We start from the raw sequence: 23,347 nt of genomic DNA, 5'->3' as shown, positions 1-23,347 counted from the left end.
GCGGGTGAGTAAGTCGTGGCAATTTTGACGTCAAGTGTCTTTTACGCAAGGTTTAGATGACACGAATGCCTCCAACTAAAATGTGTTCGTATAGTTCAGGATGTTGTCACTTTGGATCTTCAATAAACTGGTCGAGAACGACGGTGAGGTTGTGCCATTAGTCAGAATTGAGTGGGGTATCATTTTAATCTCACTAACAATAATATATAAAAGGAAGTCAAATTCAATACAAAACTTTGATCTGCAAGTTTCAGAGGTTTTCTCTTTTCCTGTTCAGCTCTTTTTCTCTTCTCTTTTTCTTTGTGCGCCTTCTCCAACGCCATCTTCTCAGGTGTGTCAGTCACAATTCTTTTTTGAAAAATCACTTGTGAAGACGCGTAACCCAAGTGAGCAGAACAAGCACATTTGTCACTTGGTGAGTGCTCGGGAGGATACGCCTTATGCTATTATTTTTTCTCATTCCTAAAATATTCTTACGGCCATCCTGCAGATTTTTCACTCCTTTCCAACCGGACGTATGTTTTCCCCTCTTTCCAACTCCTCGGGAGTTGACATGGTGACATGATGCATTTGGGTTCAAAATTAAGACTGGCAAATACTTTTAGTCATCAAATGTAAGAATACAGTTTACAACAACAATAAAATACAATAAAGTAATACAGAGTAAATAATCATAATTTAGGGGCCTTTGGCACAACTAACATGTTTTTTGAACGTATATGTGCTTACCTCTCAAGCCATGTGTCTCCATTTATTATTATTAATTTTTTTTTTTATTTACCGGATGAGCGAAATGGACGTCTCTTGAAAAAGATGCGGTCACTTGACCAACTTCTTCTATAGGTTTCTAAATAACAAATAACGGGGGTGGAACTACTTGCCCCCCCACGGCACAAATGAGCCCACGAGCCACGCCTGAAGGATCAAAAGAAAGAAATACACAATAACAGGTAAGCGACGTGCACTTGGTGTTTAGCTCCCGGATAACTGGCCAAACAATAACTTCTTGTTAGGTGTGACTTGACTTGATAACTTGATAAGACAAAGTAATACTGTAGAAAACAGCGGCTGAATTGGCATTGTCGATGTGTTATTGTTGTAGCTAGCTGAGTGCAAAGTGGCTAATGTGTGAATACGTGTACCTCCAGAACAAGATTGTATGACGAGCTTGACCAACTTGATTTTTACCACCTCAGTAACTTGAAGGTTAAGACTTGAACCTTATTTATGAATTGCACCTACTTCCTTCCACCTCTGTTTAATAGTGTCAACTAGAAATCTCGAGCAATATAAAAGCAAATTAAGGCCGACTTGCGCTTTCAGATCACTTGCATTCTCTCACAGTGAGATTTGCGCCGCTCTTGGCTTTACCGACATTGAACCTGACCACGCCGCTCATGTCCACGCTGGTGTGCTTCAGTGTCAGTTTGTGCAGAGCGCCGTGGTTCTCCAGGCGGACAGAGGGGCCGGGCTGAATGTTTTCGCCGTTCAGCGTCCAAACTGGGGGTCTGCTGAGAGCCACAGAGACCTTGCACTGGAAAACCGCTGGTTCGTTCTCTGTTACGTCCACGTCCTCTAACTCTTGCACCATCATAAGCTCCTGGGCTGCGCGGTAAGAATATATTGTTGTTTATTACGAACCCAAAATGTGTCGACTAAATGTGAGGTCAGATGAATGGAATTAACCTGTTAGCTGTTCTTACCTTCCACCATGAGTTTGGCTTGGGAGACATGCTCCCCGACCTCCATACTGTATGTGCCCTCGTCCTCAACTTCCACCTCCCGGATCACGAGTTTATGGCAGCAGCCATCAACCAGCAGATCCAGTCGATCAGATGGGACGAGCCTTTCCTCGCCCCGGTACCAAGTAGCACGACAGCGAGCGGAGGACACGGTGCACTCCAGGATGACGCGATGTTTCTCCAATGCTGTCCTGTCCCGCAATGGTTTGACAATGGACGCTGGGAGTTCTGAAGTGAGATGAAACGTATACATAAAATGACCTCCGAAATCACAGAGGACTACCCAGGAGTTGTACCTTCTACTTCGAGGTAAGCCGTCGATTCGACGTCTCTGCTCACAAATCGTATTTCTCCAGCGTCTTCAGCTTTGACATTGCACATCAGCAGGAAGTGTTTGGTCCCTGAAAGACAAGAATGTAAAATGGCATTGCCTTCCGCCAATTGCTATTATAGTGGTTGATATATCAGACAATTGCTTGGGACGGATTCCCACGCAATGCACCAGTCACAATTTCTCAAAGTCGCATAACAACGGTAAATCACAGAACGATTGTGACTTGTTGAGCAATTGTGATCGGGACCTTCATCAGTCACAGTCTGTAAGTCAATTAAAGCCGGAACAAGCAACCCTGAACGGCGCATTTTATTCCCGTCCTGTTGTAGCTTAGCGATCAGTCACCTGCGCTATAGATTGAACTGCATGGAAGAAAGAATCCTAATCATTTTCATAGATCACAAGATGTGTTGCAAAACAACCTTCCGTGCGAATCTTGATGGTGCTGTTCGGACGGATCTTGTGGCCATCCTTATGCCACTCTCCGTTCACATCGTCGAGGGACACCTCGCACATGAAGACTGCGTTCTGATCTTCCTGGATGAAAAGGTCCTCCAGACCTTGCAGAATTGTCAGCTCGTGCTCTATGAGTTCAGCAAACAGGATGGATTAGAGAAAACGGCCCATTAAATGCATGCGATTTCTGCTTTCAAGCTCTCACCATAAACCTCCAAAGAACAGGACGTGCTGATTTCCCCAACATCGCAGGTGTAGATGCCAGAGTCCGCCAGAGAGCACCGCATGATCTGACAGAACTTCTTTCGCCCCATGGAATATATGCGACAGTTCTTGCCTGGCTTCAGCTCAGTCCCACTCTGATTTGTTGTTGAAGATTAACAAAGGTGTTTGTTATGTTTTGTCCATTTTAAGATTCATTCTGTATTCAGGATGCCAATGATTTCACCTTGAACCATTTGACTTCAATGTTTTGTCGAGAGAATTCACACTCCAGAGTGGCAGGGAATTCTTCTTCCACACGGACATCATCCAGAGCTTTTAGGGTGGTGACCGGAGTCTCTGTTAATGTTGTAATGGGTTGGAATCAGTTGTACTGGAAACATTAGGGGGAACATTTCTCGTTACCTTTGACTGTGAGCCTGGCAGTTGTGCGCACCCCTTCGGCCGAGAAGGCAATGGTGCCCGTGTCCTCCAGAGTGAGATTGGAAAGGGTGAGGCCATGGACTCGCCCATTGGTGCTCACCCGAAACTGGTTGTTTGGCTTCAGCCGAATACCATCCTTCTGCCAGTTGCCGTCCACGTCAGTGTGGGACAACTGCACTTCAAATGACGCCGTCTCACGTTCCAAGATTTCCTGGTCAGTCAGGCCTTTACGAATGGAGATTTTGCGTGCTACATTGGAAGGGAGGGTAGAATTAGAAGAACAAATTCAAAGAAAGTCTTGAAATGCTCTTGGACCCCGGCAGGATACCGCTTGACCACTTACGCTCAACATTTAGCTTGACTTGTGTCCTGTCGTGCAGAGTCTCACAACGGTAGGTTCCGCGGTCCGACAGATTTAGATTGTGGATGGTCAGACTGCGTTTACATCCGTTGTGGTCGAGTGAATATCGAGACCCTGCCTGGATGACCACCCCCTGTCGCATCCACTGCACCTCGCCCGTCTCAAGGCTGATCTCCGTCTCCAGGGTGGCATCACCAAACTCTTCTGCCATGACAGCCTCCATTTTCTTTGTAAACATAACTTGAGATTCTGAACATGACGGCCACAGGGGGGACATCAAGGTCATGTAAGACAATTTTGATATTCTAGAAAAAAAAGTTGTTTACCCACTTATTGCTTGTCATGCTCATACCTTGAACTCTGAGGCTTGCTTTGCTTGTTGTACCTTCAGCTTCGGCTGTGATTTTGGAACAGTCCAACATCTGGCACTTCCTTATGACTAAGGTGTGGCAGAGACCATTCTGCGTGACCTGGACGCGGGCGCTGGAATTGATCACCTCGTTGTCCATGAACCAAACCAACTGCACATCCTCGGGTGAAACCACACACTTAAAGGTAGCATCCTCTCCTTCCAGCACAGTGATGTTCTGAAGTTCAGTGAGGAACTCAACCACCCGAGGCACTGGAGCGACAGAACGACCGATATGAATCACGTACTAAATGTGTACGATAGAAACATCTGGGGATACGTACTCTTTACTGTAAGTGTCGCCACTGTGCGGTCGTCTTTGGACTCGCAGGCGTACTCTCCGGCATCTTCTTTTGTCAAACGATGGATGGTCAAACATCGCTCGACACCATCTGCTCGAATGGAAAACCTCCTGTTGGGAACCACTTCCGCACCGTTCTTCAACCACTGCACATCTGCTTTGGGCTTGCATACTTCACAGCGGAGGGTCACCATTCCGTCGGCATGGGCCACAGTGTCTTGCATTGGCCTAACAAATTTTATTCTCATTCCTGCATTGATATAAATGTTTTTTTTTTTAATGATGGGATTCTACTTTTAGTATCAGTTGTCAAAACAAACATGTTTTATACCTTTTACCAGCAGGCTGAAGTGAATTTGGTCAGTATTGACATCACAGGTATACTCGCCAGCATCCGAGCGCCTTAAAGGTGCGATGGCGAGGGTACGCCTATGACCTTCCATGAGTGCCTGGAAGCGCTCACCTTCAATGGGTGTCCAGTCTTTGAGCCAGCGCACCAGAGCACTTTCCTTGGACACAAAGCTTGTCAAGGTCACACTTTCTGCCTCGTAACCAGTTACAACAATGTCATCTTCTTTATTCAGGAATGTCACCGGAGGCTCTTAATACCAGAATACCAGAAAAAAGGAAGTTGGTAAGTTAGTTTGCTCGAATGTACAGTATGTCCTGGATGGTCAAAGTACTTGCGGGGATGGCTGTACCTTGAATCCTAACCACACTGACCATCTTGTCATCTACTGCATCACAGATGTATTTTCCAGAATCCGAAGGTTGAACATTTGAAATGATGATTTTCCTGAGAGTGCCGCAGCATTCTATATGGGTTCGGGAGTCACTGTCGAGCAGCCTGTCATTGCAGTACCACTGGACAGGAGCATTTGCGCGGGACAGCTCACAAGCCAGGATTAGGTCGTCGCCTGCTGCCATCTCCTGGAAGTCGGCATCTTTAGAGTTGCCCACAATGGCCACTGGAGGCTCTGAGGCAGACAAGTTGCAAGTTTGTGTTTCCAAATGTAAGGAATTGATTTGCTCGAGTGCATTAAATGCTACCTTGCACTGTAACCTGGAAGCTGATGTTATCAGCTTCAGCATCCAGAAAGTATTCTCCAGAATCTCTAAGCTCAGCGTTGAGAATGACAAGTGAGCGAAACGCGCCTTCCTCCTCCTCACAGAATCTATCGTCACGCTCGATACGGCAGCCATCTTTGTACCATTTGGTTTTGGCGTTGCCTCGGGAGAGTTCACATTCAAGCACAATGTCATCGGAGCATAGTACCTTGAGGTTTGCGTCAATTTCAGACTTCCTTAAGATATTCACTGGGGGCTCTGAAGTTGCAGAATTACACATAAAACAATAAATAAATTACATCATTTTTAAAAAAAAACACAGAAGTTATGCATAGCTGGCCAGCTTTTACCTAAAATGTTAACCTGGAAGTCAAGTTTGTCATCTACAGCGTCACAGCTATATGTGCCAGAATCCGCTGGAGAAGGAGAGTGGATTTCAAGACGACGGAGTAATCCATTCTCTGTGACGGTCATAAAATGGCTCCTCTCTATTTCTTGGCCATTCAGTAACCACCTCACTTGCGCATTGAGGCGAGATGCCTTGACCTCCAGTATGACTGACTTTCCTGCAAAACTCTCCAGCTCTCTCGGTGTGTTTTCAGGACAGGAAAGCCCCACCGGTGGCTCTAAATCAATGAAAATGCTTCAATACTTAAAATCTTACATGACTATCTTCATGTTAAACATCTACCTTAATTCTTACCTGTAATAGTCACCATAAAAGCAACAGAGTCATGTTGAGTGTCACATACAAACTCTCCTGCATCCTTCACGGAGGCCACAGGGATGACCAGCCCACGTTTTGCCCCATCCGCTTCCAGTATGAGATTTGGACCTTCTTCTACCTCCAGGCTGTCTTTGTACCACGTGACATGAGCGTCACAATGTGAGATCTCACAGCTGAGCTGTAGCTTGGTGGAAGCCAAGTGGGTGAGTTTCAGCTCAGACCCAGTGGGGGAAATAATTCGTACGGGAGGCTCTGGTGTACAAAGAAAATATGACTAAATAATATGAAACGTGCAGAATGTGTGCGTATTGTTAAGTCAAATTCCAGTTTTACCTGTGACATTCAGTTGAAAGAATACAGAGTCCCCATTTGTCTCGCAGATGTACTCCCCCCCATCCTCCACCGTGCTGTGGAGAATGGTCAAGCGTCTGTAGGGACCCTCTTTTGTCATCTGAATATTGCCACCCTCTTCCACTTCTTCACCATTCTTGAACCATTGTACCGTCCCGGCTGAGCGAGACAACTCGCACTGCATGTGAATGTCCTCCGAAATGTAACTTTCCATCATGACATCATCTTTGGGGTCCACAATCATCACCGGGGGTTCTGCGGAGGAATTACGGGAGTTGCTTTGCTGCTGTTTGAAAAAATCACTCTTTCTTTCGCTGTCGCCGTACTTGACTTCCTGCGACACACCTCTAATATTAACGGTGAAGTCCATCCTGTTGTTATCCGCTTGGCAAGTATAGCTGCCCGCATCAGAGATTTCAGCAGAGCGGATAATCAGCCTCCTCAGGGTTCCCTCTGCCTGCAGAGTGATGTTGTCATTGGGTTCAATTTCACAGCCGTCTTTATACCTGACCACCATCACAGACATGAATAAAATCAGAAACAACCAGCTTGATTTCGCAGCAAAAGTGACAACGTAGCATAATACTCAAGGGATTCGTACCACACAACTTGAGAATCCTCTCTGGACACGTGGCAGAGCAGCACCACAGGGTCAAGCTCCATACTGCTCTTATGAAGATCTTCCTCGGGGACTGGAATGAACTCCACTGGAGCGCCTGGCGAGTGGCAGAGATGAGTTTGACTGATTCTCTGGCAACTCTATCTCCAAGGTTGTTATAGGGAATGGCAAGAGCTTAAGGTGTGTTCGATGTCGCATCGCACTGTTCATTCTTTCAGGAAAATACATTAGAACCGTTACAGATGAACTCAGTTGGACTTTTTCTGGTGTCTGTTTGCTGAAGGTTTGACTCGTTTTTGAACAAGGACCTGAACAGAAATTCGCAACAGCTATTGATCCGTGAATAGAGCAGAACATTTCAAAGGATGCCCACTTCTATTTCTTTCAGTCTTTCTGTATTCTGTGACACTCGAAGGAAGGAAGATCTGAAGCCTCGCAATGGCATCAAGCTGTCGGCTGTTGTCATGCGGACGGCGGGCAGAAGACTGTTTACATACCAATTTAAAAGTGAACAGGAACATGTATTGGTTTAGCTATGGATAAAATATCTGTTGTGAATTTCGCCATTCAGCTTGTTAGAGAACAGCAAGTTGTGCAAAAACATTGAAAAATTGAACGTTTACAAATTAAATTAAGAAATATAGAGAAGGCTGAAATAAGTTCAGCTGTAAAGATTGAAGCTCATTTGAGATGTTTGCCGAAAACACAAATGCCAAATGTAACTTTTTAAGAAAAGTGTATCTTATAGTGCCAGAGCATATTTTGTGTTTAACAGGAGAGAGTTGACGTTTGTAATGAGACTTTTGTCAAATTCCGCTGGACAATATTTACTTTAACAGGGGACAGAAACCGAGACCAAGAAAAAGCTCCTGCGAAAACAACAGCAGCAGGAATGGTGGCCATAAAAGTAAAGCATTTGTTCGGGCACTTTACCTGCAACTTCAACCATGAATGTGACGACATCCCCCGAAGTCTGACATGTATAAACTCCAGCGTGATGTTTCTCAGCTGATTGAATCACAATTCTCCTCATGTTGCCTTCCGATTGGATGTTCAGGGCATCGCTCACCTGCAGCTCTTCACCGTCTTTGAACCAACACACTTTAGCCGAAGGGTGGGATACTTCACAGTAGAGCACGATGACGTCGCCGGTCTCCATCTTCTTGGTACTGTCAGAATCCAGCAACGGGCTGAATTTGGTGACTGCGGCTGCAAAGACACAAGCAGGCTACGTACTCAACATTATGAACTCGTCTCGGCCTCAGTTTGACAACAACAACAAATCCAAGACTGCTTCACCTACGTTTAACCTTGAGAACGGCTGAGTTTCGCACCCCGTTGGCGAGAAACGTGATCTCTGCCATGTCCTCTTCAGGGAGACTTTCATGGATTTCCAACGTATGCTGTGTTTTGGATTGTTCTATTGAGTATCGTCCACCATCTCGCAGTTGAGCGCTGTTCAAGAACCAGGTACCAACGACTGGGGCCGACAACACGATGGAAAAGACAGCATCCTCTCCCTCTGTGACCTCCAGGTCCTGAAGGTGACTGCAAATCGTTGTTCCCGGAACTAAGTAAAGCAAGAAACCTCACTATTGGGATCTGGATTTCACATATCATATGATTTCGTCAGTGGTTGTATTCTTTTCCCCAAAGTGTACAATATAACATACCCATGTGGACAACTTTTGGAAACTCGACATGGCCGCTGCGGCCATACTTGTTGATGCAGCAGACTCGGAAGCGGTAGTCTCCCTCGTGCGGCACACTGTCGCTGCAGATCTCTGTTGAGGTGGCGTCCTCGGAGGTAAAACATTTCTGCCACTCTTGCGAACCCACTTCCTGTCTCTCCACCACAAAGATGGAGCGGGTAGTCTGGTTGTACGGCGCGGGAACCCAGGCGAGCAGGGCGCCATTTGGGCCATCCAGATCCATTTTGACTCCGAGCGGACAGATTGGTGGACAATGTCTTGCGGCTTCAAGAAAAACATTTGTGATTGTTGCAGAAAAGAAAAGAACAAACCATTTGTAACATTTTTGTCAAGCCCTACAACAAATATTAACAAAGCCTGAAAACATGTAATGAGAGCATACCTCTAACTTTAAGACGTGACGAGGTCTTAGATCTTCCTGTGACAAAAGTCACCACCCCCGAGTCTTGGTGGGCCACATTGACAAAGACCAGGACGTGTGTTTTCCCAAACGACTTGAGGATTGTCTGCTGTGTCTCATGCAGCTTGAGGCCATTTTTGAACCAATGGATCTCCATGTCTTCGTCCTCCACTTCCACACAGAGTGTAGCATTCTCACCCTCCAGCACTTCCACCTTGCGTGGAAGTTTACCTACGATTTTTCCTGAGAGAGTAGCAGTTCTTGTGAATATTTGTACAGATGCTCACCTTCATAACAATGCGGCTCACGAATATAAAAGAGGACCCGGGTGAGAATACCTTTGACCGACAGCTCGGCTATGCTCTTTGCCCCATCTGGCGTCTCGCAAAGATATACTCCATCGTCGTCCATTTCCACATCTTGGATGGTGAGTCTTCGCCTGGTGCCTTGCTGCTCAATCCCGTATTTGCTGTTGGCCATCAGCCTTTGGTCCTCACGGTACCATGCGGCCGGGAGTGACTCATCGGGAACATCGCATTCCAGGACGGCGACATTCCTCTCTCTTGCCTCCGCATCTTTCAACGGATGCTTAAATCGCACATGTGTTCCTCCAGAGCAAAGAGAGGGCCGTCATGTTTTTGTGGATAAAAATCACATTTGGCAAATACTGTAAAGGCAGCTATAAAATGTATTTATCTACTTTTTTTGGTCCTCAGTAAGCAGGCCAATGACTCTCTGTACCTTGGCTTAGATGACTTTAGGTGAGACGTGGGGCACACCGTGCACACGGTTGTCAGTCAATCACACTCACATTTATACCTTGTCGTCGAGTAACCCGAATAGGAATGTGAAGGAAGTCGGAGTATCTGGAGAAAACCCACGTACGCACAAGGAGATGCATGCAAACAGGACATCTGTATACTCGTATGTACGCTGCCTCCCCCACCAAAGAAAACTGGGATTTCACAAACTCACCCGTGACCCTAAATCTAATCATACAAATCTAAATCCAAGGTCAAATTAATAACATATAACCCCCCCCCCCCAAAAAAAGACTCATTTATGGGTTATTATTTTAATTTGACCCAACTCAATTCAACTAACCCAAAAAGTTGGATCAAATAAATAGCCCATAAAACAACTAAAATATGAAGTTGATTTGTTGGTTATTTTAATTTGACCCAACAATTAGGGTTAAATACCTCCAAAAGTTTGTTCGGTTCATTTTTGACCCAATTCAAAAAAGTTGGGTCTCAAATGAATAGCCCAACAAAAATGGGCTATTAATTTAATTTGACCCAACTTTTGGGGCTAAACATATGAGAAAGTTGGGTCAAATGAATAACTCACAAAATAACCCAGTTTTGGGATTGCTTTGTGCGTTTTTAATTTGACCCAACATTTTGGGTTAAAAATGTTGCGTCGGTCCATTCTTGACCCAATTTGGGTTATTTTTGACCCAACTGAAAGATGTGTGAAATTTTGCTCCAAGAATATTGTCCTTGCATTTCGATTGAAATCTCTGCTCATTGTGAACGTGTGAATGTTCTCCTCATGCATCCTGACATGAAATCTTGCTGGGCGCTTTCACTTCTTTTGTGCTTAGTTTTAAGACTTACAATCGACCATCGCTGCACCAAGCGTCTGCCACTTGTCACCCAATGCCAGCCTGGAAAGGCTGTAGTTTTCTTGTGACCCCGAAAAGGATAAGCGGTGTATATAAAAAAAAAAAAATGGCATGGCTAGAAAATCCCAAGACTTAAATAAAAGAAAAAAAGAAGCGGTGCAACGAAAGAAAGGTGTTCCTCAGTTGCATCTTACCTTTGACTGACAGATGAACTGCACTAAGAGTGTTTCCGAGAGCATTGGATGCTGCACACGCATACGGTCCCGTGTCCTGAACCTTACAGTACAGAACCTTCAGTGTGTAGTACCCTTCCCTGTCTTCGTATATGAGGTGGCGCCTCCCTGGCTGCAGGGGCACGCCGTCCTTCTTCCAGATGATGTCTGGCCTCGGCTTCCCGGTGACCAAGCAGCGGAACTTTGCGTGTTTCCCCTCCGCCACTGCATACTTCTTGACCTTGGAGGTACTGAGCGCTGGATCCTCCCTGAGCCTTGCCAAGCCGAGTTTCGCCCCGCTGTGTTTTGGAGACCACCGGCCGGACTTTCTGCCATCCTCTCGCTCTGGCACGGGTTCGACAAGAAGGACGGCGCCAGCCAGGGCCTCGCCATTGCGGCTCATGGCTTTGCAGGTGTAGACACCCTTGTCAGGCACGCGTGTTTTATAAATCTTCAGCTGGAACCATCCGCCGTCTTGAACGCTCGCGCAGAAGTGAGCGCTCTCAAAGACGTCATTGAGTTTCTTGCCGTCTTTTTCCCACACCACCTCCGGCAAAGGCTCACCCCAGACTTTGCATGAGAAGACGGCGCCCTCTCCTCGGCGCACTCGCAACGACAGGGGCTTGATAAGGAACCTGGGTTTGTCATCGGATGTGAAATCAAGCTCCTGGTCAAACTTGTCAGCTCCATTCTCGTCCCTTTGGTCCCCGTTCCGCAATGTGCCGCTTCCGTTGCGGTGCCCGTTTTCTGTCACCTGCTCCTCGACGCCGTTGACGTGCAGTCGCTGGTCGTTTGCCTCCACTTTGAGGGAGGCTGCAGCATACGTTTCCCCAACATCGTTCTTGGCTTTGCAGACGTATTGGCCGGCGTCCGTCTCGCTCACCCCACTGATGCTCAACAGGTAGAACTTTCCCTCCTCTGAGAGTTTGTACCGTCCTTCAGTGACAATCTGGAGGTTTTTGCGCTCCCAGATCACGTCAGGGCGAGGGTCTCCGCCGATTTGGCACTTGAGAGTGGCGTCGGCTCCGCACTGTACCACCACAGGTCGTGGGTAGCCCAGCACGCGAGGGGCACCCCCAAAAATGTCCATGATGTCGGTCTTTGTTGTTGAATGAGGAAAATGGATCTAAGAGGCAAATGAACACAACGTTTTTAGAAGTGTCCTTGTTTGTTTCTCCGTTTAAGAAGTCTTCCGGTTTGAGTTTGTGCTGCAACTCGGAAAAGTAGCATGTCTAAAAAAAGGCACTGGTGAGCAGAGCCTGTGTCAGGCAAAGTGTTTAGTGGCTAACAGAAATATTGTCCTTGTGAGCACATGCCAGGCAAATTGTGACAAGCGAGACTGACCTTTTTTGAGACGTTGGCGAAGGGAACCCCTTCTCACGCTGGGGACATTTGAACTCCTTATTGCTCTTCTTTTAATGACGAATTCCTTTGCGACGAGAGATTTTTTTTTTTCTTGTTGTTTTCCGCTCTTAATCAGGATAGTAAGTCAGTGGTCACTTGTCTTGTCCTTCTTGTGTCCCTGTGCTCCGTCAAGTCAAATGACGAGTGCAAGCGTCAGACGCCGACATTGTCCGCCATCCTGGGAAAGGGAGGTGCCTTTTGCAGGAAGGGCGCTGATGGTGTCAGGACTTGCGCAGCTGCTCCCATTGGCCTGCAACCCCCACTCCGAAAAGCACTAAAAATACCATCCGCTTCCATGACAGATCATGTTAGGCCTTCCGCAACCACTAAAGATAGCGAGGAGGCCCAGATAAAAACCTCGTACCTTCAACCTCACTGGAAGAGGAGGGACACCAGTATTGTTGCTGCATAAACAAAAGCTAATTAGACAAGACACTTCTTCAAGCTAGGGATGATATCCAAACATCACGATACGATAATTATCACGAGATTGTGGCGAGGTTGGCGATATACAAAAAGGCCACAATATTGTAAAAAAAAAAATAAATTGCTCATACTGGAAAAAAAAGCACAATAATTTGCTTTTGTACCTAACAATCTCTAATAAGATGTAATATTGAGGCACTTACTTGCACACATCGAGTTCCTCCACATATTGACGTATTACGATCTCCATTATCTGACCGTTTTAAACATAAAGGGCCAAAACATGCCTTGTGAAAATTCAACTGAAAGTAAAAAAGTAGCCACCAGAGGGTGCTACAACTGCACACATGGAAATCAACCTGACTTCTTCTATTAACAGATGCGCTGCTTTTAATATCGTGACATGACGACGCCGATATTGTGGCAGTTCTAATATCGCGATATCACGATATCGTGGTTAACGTTGCATCCCTACTTGATGGTGTAGGCAAACCTTCATGTGGCCATTGTTCCCATCCACGCATAATATCTCTGTATTTAGGAATGAAGGCAAGATTATGTTGAGGATTTCCAATGCCATTTTTTTCAAATCACCAATCCTAAACACTTTGACAAATGATGCCATGGTTTGAAGAGCTAACATCCGGGCTTGGCACCTTTTTAATTTCTCCGGGCACGAAGAGGCTGTCGGTAACACTGACGCTGAATTCTTTCCGATTGTTGCTTCTTAATCCTGCAGTACCAGCACGGCTGCGTGCCCAAACGCAAACCAAGTGCAAGGGTTTGCAAATGTCCTCGTCTGTTCTCATGTTCCCGGAGAAGGAATGGACGTAAAGCTTAGCGGGAATTGTGCTTGTCTTGTTTTGTTGTGTTTAGCCATTTAAATAATGACCGTTTTGTAATCACCGCTTTGTGGCCACTGCACGCACATAGCGGAGCGCAGCTGATTTGTTGAATGGACAGCAGTGTCTTATGAAGGTCACTGACGTCCTCCCGCATGCGCTCGTCCCAGCAGCTGTTGGCGCGACCGTCCGTACCAGGAATCAAAAGCTGCTTGAGCTTCCGCTTTCAATGTCACACAACAGACAATCCCACTTGACGCCAACGACCAAGTGTCGTTTATTTCTTACCGGTGACTCCACGTGGTAGCAATCCTTTTGCTCATGGCGGAGGAGGGAGGGGGGGCTTGTCAAAGGAGTCGGTATGTGTTTCACGGTCTGTCCACCAGATGGCGCCAGAGATCTATTTATTTGACCTCTGATGAATGAGCCTCAGCGTGTGTGCGTGGGTTGAGAAGCACGTGTAATGCAAAGGCAGATCAAACGCTTTTGTCAGATGACCTTTGGCCCCGTCCTGCCTCCATGGAACCTGCAAGCATGCTGGGAAAAAACAAGAGATATTGAGAAAGACGGGGGTGGTTTTCATGCTTTGAAAAATGGCAGCATGGTGGACCAGTGGTTAGGAATCTGGCCTCTGACCTGTGAGGCGGTGGGGTTTCTGCATCTATTCATTCTTCTTCCCACATTCGGAAAAGGATGCATGTTAGTTTAATTAAAGATTTAGATACCCCGCCTCGTACCCCAAATGTCTTGGAAATGCGACTTTCAACTACAAGGTTGACCGATTCTGTTCACAGTCCAAAGGGGGCGCCGTGGTTCAGCGGTTGAGTGGTCGTCTCCCATCCGTGAGGTTGTGGGTTTGATGTCCAATTGTCCTTGAGCAAGACATTTGCTCTCAATGGACCTGGCAGCGTCTTAATGGCAGCAGTCGACCACTGGTGCGTGTGCGTGTGGGGGGGGGGGGGGGGGGGGGGTGCGTGTGTGTGAACGCGTGAATGTGAGGCTTAATTGTAAAGCGCTTTGGGCACCACATGGTGTCGTTAAAGCGCAATATAAATGCAGTCCGTTTACCGTTGACCATTTATGGATAGAATTTCTGGGCGCGGCCAAAGCATCGAGTGGGTCTGGTCGTGAAGGATCTATGTTTACAACAAAGTTATTTTAGTTAACCAAAACTAGTGGAATAACTCAAACTAAAATTCAAAAAACGTTTCGTAAACAAAATTAATTACAATTTTTTTTATTTAAAACAACTAAAATGACATTTTAGATTTACAATATTAATTAAAAATAACTATAATTATAGTGAAAATGTCCTTCGTTTTCGTCTTTGGTAATTCATTTAATACATGAGCTGTTAGGGTTGATTTTAAATGTGATTTAAATATATTTATTTCGATATTAACCGAAAGAAAGACGTTTGAAAGTGTGTCGCACGGAAGTGACATCATCGAGCAGCAGCCAATAGAAAAGCACCTTCAGATGACGTCGCTCCGAGCTGACAATTTAGTTTTAGCTCATCTTGCCTGCTTTTTCATAATCCAGCCGAAATGGAAAATTTCATTTTACCAAGGCATTTATTCAATCTTGCACACAAGTAATACCATTTTTTTAAAAACGAAAACTAATGAACTACAATGCAATTTCCATAACGACGATAACTGGTTTCCACCCTTGCCAATGATCGTCAGCTGTGCGTCATGAGCCGAAGAAAACGATAACGCATGCAAGCAGCTCAACCAAATTAGTTTCCTCTGCAGGGTGTCCGGAAAAAGAGACTCGTTAAAATGTCTGGTTGCGGATGCCTCCCCGGTGACGGGTTCCAAGTGTGTCCCATCAGGAGGGAAGTCTCGAGGACAACCCAGGACATGCTGGAGACACTATTGTGTGGATGTGGAGAAGGAAGTCAGGGCATTTAACGCATTAAATATGTTCTATTTGAAATATTACCAAGTTCCCAAAGACTTATTTATACGTGTTTAAAAAAAAAAAAATATTTAAATGCTAGAGCCATCAGAAGGCTTTGATGCAGCCTCTGAACTGCAGAGAACACTCGAAGCAATGGTAGTTGTTACAAAAACGGCCAGCAGGTAGCAGCAAAGTAGAAGAAAACAACCAGGGCCATGTTGCAAAAAACTCTTTTCCAAACTCTTTTCAACAGGTTTGTGAATAATGATGAAACTTAGCTATAATCGAATGCTAATGCTAATGCTGGAAATATACTTCCTGATGAAAGAAGAGACTCTAATCTTTGTTTTGTTTTGATAGCAACAGAACACAATAGTCCGTGGGCCAGTCCAGTAAAACAGCTGGGAGCGAAGGGGGTTGCTTCAGTGAAAATGGCTGCCAGTCAATTGCCTCTGTGACCTAACTGTAAGTTAAAAAGTAGATGGATGTGTAGTTTGATATTTGAATAGAGTCTTCGTCAACGTGTATGAAGTTAGTTTTGTGGTTGCCAGGCAGGATCCATTGATGTTTTTGGCCGCATCTTCACGAGACGTCAGCTGACCTCCATGCGGCCAACTGAGCGTAACTTGGCGGTCTGACCTTTGCGCTCGTGTCGGTCACGTGATGCATGAACGGCTTTGGCAGCAGATGTGCATGTCCGTTCCTCACAAACGCACGTAGGGCAGATGTGGAGAGGGAAGTAGATGGCGTCAGACGGCCCGGTCGCCGCCGGCAACCATCTGCTCCCGACGCCGACCCTTGGGCGGATGTTTTGCTCCCGCCTCCTCCTCGGTGTCGTTGCCGCTCTGCGCCCGCAACTGTAGAGCTTGTTTCCATAGTGGACGAAATCCGGAGGGACGCGTGTTTACGTGTGCGTGCGTCGCCCCGGGAAAGCTCGTCCTGCACGTGACGATCGCTGGCCTGCAAGCGCTCGTTAACTCAGCTGCTCATTGTGAAGGCCCCGCTGTTAATTGGCCTCCAGGAACCGACGCCTCCAATTAGTGGCACGTTTTGTGTGTTCGCGGCTGAAGGTGCGTTGGACAGAAAGAGACGGACGGGGAATCGTGAATGCAAGCAAAGGTGTGGATGCTTGATGACCTCATTTCCACCACCACTAAAACTTGAGGCTGCTGTTACCACGGTAACCAATTTGCAGACTCTCAAAGGTGTCCTTCGCGTGAACCCTCGTGCAAGCTCGGGGAGCGACTCTTCGTTGACGTCCCGCTTTGCAACTTTTGTGCTTTGTGATGAGCAGAGTGATGTTGTGGAGCGCATTTTTTTCTCAATCTCAACTGAGCCAAGCCACACACACGCAAAAAAAAAGTCATCAAAAGTAAATACTCAACATTGCCATGTTCAAACTGCTAGCAAGATTTGAAAATGGTCGTGCCAAACATGAAATGTTACCGGTTTGTTGTCAACGAGAACGACACCCTATGTGGTGATTTACCAGGCAGCTATCCGCTTAGTAAATCACAATTACATCGCCTTTATTTGTCCTGAGTGCTGCACAATTGCTTGTTTTTAACTCTCGTTCATTAATTTGCCCAAGAAAACTATCAGCGTCAATCAGCTTGCGTGCTTAAAGTCACAACGGGCAAAAATGATTGACACATTATTCGGTCACGCCTTCTTTCTCTACGGTTTCTGGTTGGCCAGTTTTGTCGCGCCTTCATATGGGAAAGAAAAAAAGCCTTTTATCACAATATTGGACATTTTATATCACAATAATTAGGATTAAGAGGATTAGAGCGAGTGAAGACCGAAAAAAAAAAGTCTGGTAGGATTCTCACTTTATTTTCACAATTCTGACTTTCTTCGTGCTATTGTTGTTCTCACTTTAATACCATAACAATATACCGCAATGTAGATATTTTCAGATCGTTTATTGTATTAATGAACCAAAAACCACTTCATGGCGTGCCTGTGCTCACTATTTTGAAGTAACGATAAACAGAGCTATCGTCCTCACGATATAAATCATCGCATCGGCCAACTATCGGCACTGACGTCATGTCGATGAATCAACAAATAAACAATCATTGTCGCAAACTTTTGGGAACAGTTACGTGAATTTGTACAATTAGTTGGTGTTGGCCAAGCCAGCCGCACTTTGGTCAAGAAGCTGGTGAGTCACAAAAAAAACAAAAACAACTAAAACAACTAAAACCCGAGGTGATGTTGACCAATGATGAGGTTTTGTGTATTCTCGTCCATTTGAAAAATAATCATCATTTCATGAAAGAGAAGCGAAGATGTTTTGGTGCTCACTTTCACGTCGGGCTGATCCGATTACGGTCTGTGCACGTGCACGTGCGCGCGCTTCAAAGTGCTGATTGGTGGCGCGCGGCGCGTGCGCACACACATCTGAGTGGCGAAGAGTCAGAGGAGGGAATGATGGTCTTGCGTAATCCGGCGCCCACGTGGGCCCGATTGAGTAAAAGAGGCTGCGGTCAAATAAATCCCTTGTCCTGACATCATGACAACATTTTCGTATGCGCTTGCACTCGCGTGACTTTTGCATCTTCGTTCACAAGCTTGTCACGAAAAAAAGACAAAATGGCTTCTTCTTTTTCTTCATTCCGGCAACACTTTGACTGATCTTCACCATCTTTGAATTCTTCCATCTTCACAACATCTCATCTGCAAATCCCGCCACGGCCCGACTGTAATCCACCTCCGCGCTCATGAGATTAAAAGGAATGCATTTATTTATAGCAGAATATGACGATATCAACGTGAAGATGGCGCCGAGTCGACGCTCGCTTTGGATCATCTCGCCAACATACGAAGAATTCCATTGCGCGTGCTCAGACACAAACCTGATGAACTTGAGATCTGCCGCTTGGATTTTGCCGGCCGCCATCATTTCTCGACCCTGTGGACACTCGCACCTCTTTTACCATCCAGGGTGGAACTTGTTGCTAGGCAACACTGACCTATGTCAGAATGCTCACGAGTGTGTGTGTGTGTTTGTTTTTGCTGCATGGCCGGGCCCATATTCCGGGAGTTTACCGACTTGTGAGGCCCACTTGTCCTTGTGGGGCCATTTTGGAGAACCCCACAATTTGTCACCTCTTTTTGAGGGTCAAGACTTGATTTTAGAGAATTGGGTTGTGGCTGGGGTTTGGCTACGGGGCTAGCCAAATGCATGACGTCAATGGGATGAACCCACAACGATAGTACCACAAACGTGTTGTCACAGAAATCCAAAACCCAAATCATTCACGGTGGCGGTGGGAGGGGCCGTAGGCGCACACTGGCAGCCACGCTTTCTTCCGTTTTTGATTGTTTTTTTTATTGAAACTATGATAAGTAAGCTTTTAACGCTTCAGCTATTTGAAATATTGGAAACGTTTTTTTTTTTTACTGTAGAAAACAATAGGAAGCCATTTACGTAAGTTTTCATTTAACTTTTGAAGGCATGCTGCTGCCCCTGGAAGATTCCTGAACGTTTTAAAAACAATGATGTCTATTGACTAAGATGTATTTTTTTAAGCCCTAAAAGTTGCTCAATAAACATATGCTTAAAAATTCAAAACATTTTAGAGCTGGATTTTGTATTTTTTCAAATGTTGATACCAATATTTTCGCTTTTAAAGGAAAATGAATATCGGCTCCAAATATCGGTTATCGGCGTGCACGACTGGTAATAATTGGTATTGCAATGGACAAAACCATATCGGTCTACTCTATCGTCTTATTTTATTGTATTTTTCCAAGTTCATTTGTTTTTTCGTTTTATACACGTTTGAAGCGAATGTATTCATTCAATGATTCAATATTTATTTCGAGCATGAAGTCACCGTGATCAGGTCGTGGCGTTTACGTGCAAAAAGTGCGCTTTCAGTGGATGCAAGGCAATGTTTGACTTTTTCTTCAGCACATGTAAGCGAGCGAGGAGGCGCGGGAGGCGCGGGGGTTTCTCTGGGTTGAACGCGCACGCCTGGCAAGGGTCCCAATGTTAAAAGCGCACGCCTGGCAAGGGTCCCAATGTTAAAAGAGGCGGGGCCTTGCGAGCCGCCTGTCGCCGACGGCTGCTCGCTCTCGTCTGCGTGTCACCAGCAGCAGACGCTCAGGCAGCCTCCCTCCGTTCATTTTTTCTCTGCTTTCCCAAAATACACAATGCATAGTGTTTGTGTGTGCTGCACTTTGCGCGTGCGTACGCGTGCGTGCGTGCGTACGCGTGCGTGTGCTGGTAGTTTTCCATGAGGGAAACTTGTGAGGGCCCAGGGGGGGAAAGTCTCATGAGCAGGGGAGGAGCTGGCAAAGGAATTCTCAAAGTGTGTGTGCGCGTATGTGTGTGTGTGTGTGTGTGTGTGTGTGTGTGTGTGTGTGTGTGTGTGTGTGTGTGTGTGTGTGTGTGTGTGTGTGTGTGTGTGTGTCGTGCGCACATGGAAGTGTGTTACTATTAAAATAAAGTCAAAGCGAAAATATGGGAAGTGTGCTTAAGCAGCAGAGCGGAAAACTCCGAAGCATGAAAAGGACGTGTGTGGGGGTGTGTGGGTGGGTGTGTGTGTGTAGGTGTGTGTGTGTGTGTAGAGGAAATAAGATGGTATTTGTCAATAGTCACATGTTTCTTTTGCTGACATTGAGCAGCAATGGAAAAGTTGACGGAATCACTGACTGCAAACGGCCACGGCCGAGTACAAGTGAGCAGGATTCTTCCCGCTTATGTTAACGTTATTTTTAATGGCGCACATAAAGACTCCACACGACATGAACTCGGACCAAAATGAGATCAAGACGAAGGAAAGGGACGAAGACTCGGCACGCGGGACAAAGTGAGACGAGCACAAATCATCAGACGGACGTGCTGCATTTTCCGCCGATTTTTGCCCACTGAACGCTTTCGTATAGATCAGTTAGAGCGTTCCTAATTTGTAAATATTTGAGATATTTTCACGTGACGTCGTTGAAGAAATGACACTTGACCTCAAATTGCAGTCGATGTACAGTTTGTAAATTATTTCGACTCAAAATAACTCGACACAGTTTTTATTAGGCAGAGAAGCACCGGACAGCATTCGTCGCGTTGGCAGGACTCCTTTTTGCCGTCCATCTTAAAACACGGACAGAAATTGGTAGGAAAGCTTTTGGGTACTCGGCACCCTCAGCCTGGAATCTATTGAACAACGACTTATGCTACGTTCACACCGAACCGAAAATATCGCAACTCGAGTTGCCCCCCGTTTTGTTTCCGTCGTCTTTTTTTTACCAGCTGTCCTGGGAAAATGAAAACGTCACAATTTGTCCCGATTTTTAGGAAGAATGCCAAAAGCTCATTTGATTTCCTTAATTCTGTGGTTTGAAAATGTCCGCTGTGCTACTGTGGAACGCTTTGTTAGCGAGCGTTTCCGCAGGTGCGCTTTGGATTACGTTGTTATGGTTTGTGATCATTTGGTTCCCAAAGCAGCAACAATACGTCGGAAAACTCAAATAGTCTTTATTACAAAAAAACTAACGCGGCGAACCAAACGGCAAAGTACAAAAGAACAAAAGGTGCTACCAATCATATGTTACAAAGTACAATCAAATCATGAATAATGCGAGACAACAACTTTACCCACAAATCCAAGGTGGCGACGCGACGCGACGCTGGCCTCGTGCGTGCGTGTTTGTTCGCGGGTTCTCCAATGAGATTTTGTTTTGCGCCGCAACGGAGGAAGAGGAGGGATTCACTTCCCTGTTCTTTTTCTTCTTTTAAATGACTGGTGGATCATCATCTCGATGGTGTATAGCGCCACCTACAGCGCCGGAGGCCCCTCTCAATATTCGCAAAGGAACAACAGATGGAATTAGTTGCATTTTCAGTAAATGTGCTTAAAACATTCGAAACAATTGGATGGAAACCGACGACAGACTGCCGCTGGAATCCGATTCTATTTCTCCATGATGACATCACAAAGATGGTGGATGTTACAACCTTCTGTTTGGGGGTGCCCACAGATGCTCAGTCGGGGTTCTGCAGACTTGCTAGGCAAATTCATGACCTTTTCTCTCAGCAACCAAAAAATTGCGGAAGGTCGTGAACTCTGTGATGAGATTTCATGAAGCAAAGACACAGTAACGGCCACACGCGCATTTTGTATGAACCGGTGTCTGAAAAGCAAAGTGAGTGAAGATAGTAGCTCTTTGTTCGCACTGGCGGCTGGTGGCCCCGGCCCGGCATCGGCCCCGGCCCGGCCCCTCCGACAATCTATTTTCAAGGCAATGCTTTTCCGCATGTCCACAAGCACCGGCATTGTGACATGATCAGTTCCACAAGAGCAGCAAGACAAATATTGTTGTGTCATAATTGCCTCTGACAGCCGAACCTGCTTGTCGAGGAAAAGTGTCATGGCTAATATTGACACAAGCGGTGCCGGTGACGGTGTTACTTCTGATTCCTGTTGCCAAACTTCCATCCATCCATTTTCTATACCGCCGAGGCCTCATTTCACCTCCCACGCAACGCGGGACGAAGACAGAGACGGGAACCTGAGCTGAGATTCCAATTTGGCAGAAATGCTAACCACGACTCGCCAAATACAAAATTGTTCTCTAATTGCAGCCGTTTGATCCCAGATGGAATTCGGGGCGCGTGCTCGTGCGCGCTCACAATCATGGTTTCACGTTCCCTTCCATTCATTGCCTTTGTTTGAACACATCAACAGTCCAAAATCCCGTTGTTTGAGGCTCCGATGTATTACAATATGGCGCGGATGTCCAAAGCATGATGCTGCATTTGCAAATACCTGTTCCCGTGGACATGCTAACTTGCCCCGCAAGATGAATTCTCGCGCAATTTGTGAATTCACAAACTCCCGAGAATACATCTTGTTGATTTCCACCGACCAATCACAGAGTGACATTGTGTTTGGGGGCGGGATATGCAGCTGTGACAAAACCAGGAAAAGCTGACAGTGGGAAGCAAACAAACCTAACATGGACGAATGGACGCTGCCATTAATTCTGTTCTCGCAGAATTACTCACCGTTTCCTTGTTGAATGTTGAACAGCGAGAGGCACTTTGTGCATTTTTATCTGGTAAAGATGTTGGTGCTTTTTTTTTTCTCCTAAGACGAGATCGAAGACGACATTACCATCCGTTGCCGTGATTGGTCAAAAGATGCTGCATGGTCCAATCGGCTGCAAGTATTGTACAGAATGTCCCGCCTTTCCCGTGGAGAAGTCCCAGATTGATATTGTGAAGAAATCCCTCCCTTGAGTCAATCCCAATATCAATCTGGCTATTGCCAGGTTAAGGAAATACACAAATGACTGTGAAAACGCTACATGACGAGGCTAATGCTACGTTGAGACCAAACGCTGGGTCAGCGTTTTTCTGGTGATACGATTCCATAGATAGTCAATGTTTGCGTTGCCTGGCGTGTTGGACGCGTTCGTTCATGCTTTCCCACTTCTTTATTTCCAAAATGGGTTGTTTTTAAAAGTCAGAATCAATACATGGGACCTGTACGATGCTTAGCTTAGCCTTTAGCATGGTCCCAAATAATGATGTCCATATGTTTTATTCCAGATTTTTTCTGGTCTCTTTTTTTTTGTTGTAATCACTGTTTAGTTTTGTTTTTTAATTGACTGTTTTTCTAAGTTTTGAGCCATCTTTTGGACTTTTGACCTTTTGGACTTTTTATTGTGTACATGTTTTTTTTCTTCCAAAACTCCCCCAAAGCCTGCGGCAACTTCATCCATTCATCTTCCGTGCCAAAACAATTTCAGCCCTCCACGCAGCCTTTAGTCAAATAAGAGCCAGCAGACACATTC

General features: G+C 45.9%; 1 protein-coding gene across 3 annotated transcripts; it reads right to left on the bottom strand.

The window, feature by feature from the left end:
• Positions 1–167: 167 nt before the first annotated feature.
• On the bottom strand, positions 168–13,131 carry obsl1a (obscurin like cytoskeletal adaptor 1a). 3 transcript variants are annotated; one of them, XM_086068177.1, is made up of 25 exons: positions 12,309–13,131; positions 10,947–12,090; positions 9,464–9,733; positions 9,108–9,368; positions 8,687–8,989; positions 8,317–8,583; positions 7,947–8,222; positions 6,996–7,110; positions 6,740–6,900; positions 6,377–6,649; positions 6,020–6,295; positions 5,667–5,942; positions 5,299–5,574; positions 4,950–5,225; positions 4,580–4,849; positions 4,232–4,498; positions 3,891–4,160; positions 3,521–3,787; positions 3,160–3,426; positions 2,981–3,093; positions 2,738–2,891; positions 2,499–2,660; positions 2,039–2,143; positions 1,704–1,970; positions 168–1,605 (listed from the first exon to the last, which is right to left on the bottom strand). In XM_086068177.1, exons 2-25 carry the CDS (start codon positions 12,052–12,054, stop codon positions 1,325–1,327), a joined length of 6,561 nt encoding a protein of 2,186 aa, XP_085924303.1. In that variant the 5' UTR covers positions 12,055–12,090; positions 12,309–13,131; the 3' UTR covers positions 168–1,324. The 3 variants fall into 3 exon arrangements, with proteins under 3 accessions (XP_085924303.1, XP_085924300.1, XP_085924302.1); XM_086068174.1 differs by having other exon boundaries at positions 6,377–6,900; XM_086068176.1 differs by having other exon boundaries at positions 6,377–6,900; positions 10,947–13,131.
• Between the last annotated feature and the right edge of the window lie 10,216 nt (positions 13,132–23,347).

This window comes from Leptonotus elevatus, chromosome 2 (genome assembly GCF_054856555.1).
Source record: "Leptonotus elevatus isolate MCC_2025b chromosome 2, RoL_Lele_1.0, whole genome shotgun sequence".
Classification (NCBI taxonomy): Eukaryota; Metazoa; Chordata; class Actinopteri; order Syngnathiformes; family Syngnathidae; genus Leptonotus; species Leptonotus elevatus.
The sequence above is the reverse complement of the archived record's forward strand: the minus strand, read 5'-3'. Positions and strand labels throughout refer to the sequence as shown.

Excerpts from the sequence above, each read along its gene's own strand:
- obsl1a (XM_086068176.1), bottom strand. The coding sequence starts at position 12,054 with ATGGACATTTTTGGGGGTGCCCCTCGCGTGCTGGGCTACCCACGACCT. Across the intron at positions 4,161-4,231 it reads GGCGACACTTACAGTAAAGA|TGCCTCGGGTGGTTGAGTTC; the intron begins GTACGTATCCCC and ends CTGTCGCTCCAG. Across the intron at positions 3,094-3,159 it reads TGCCAGGCTCACAGTCAAAG|AGACTCCGGTCACCACCCTA; the intron begins GTAACGAGAAAT and ends CAACATTAACAG.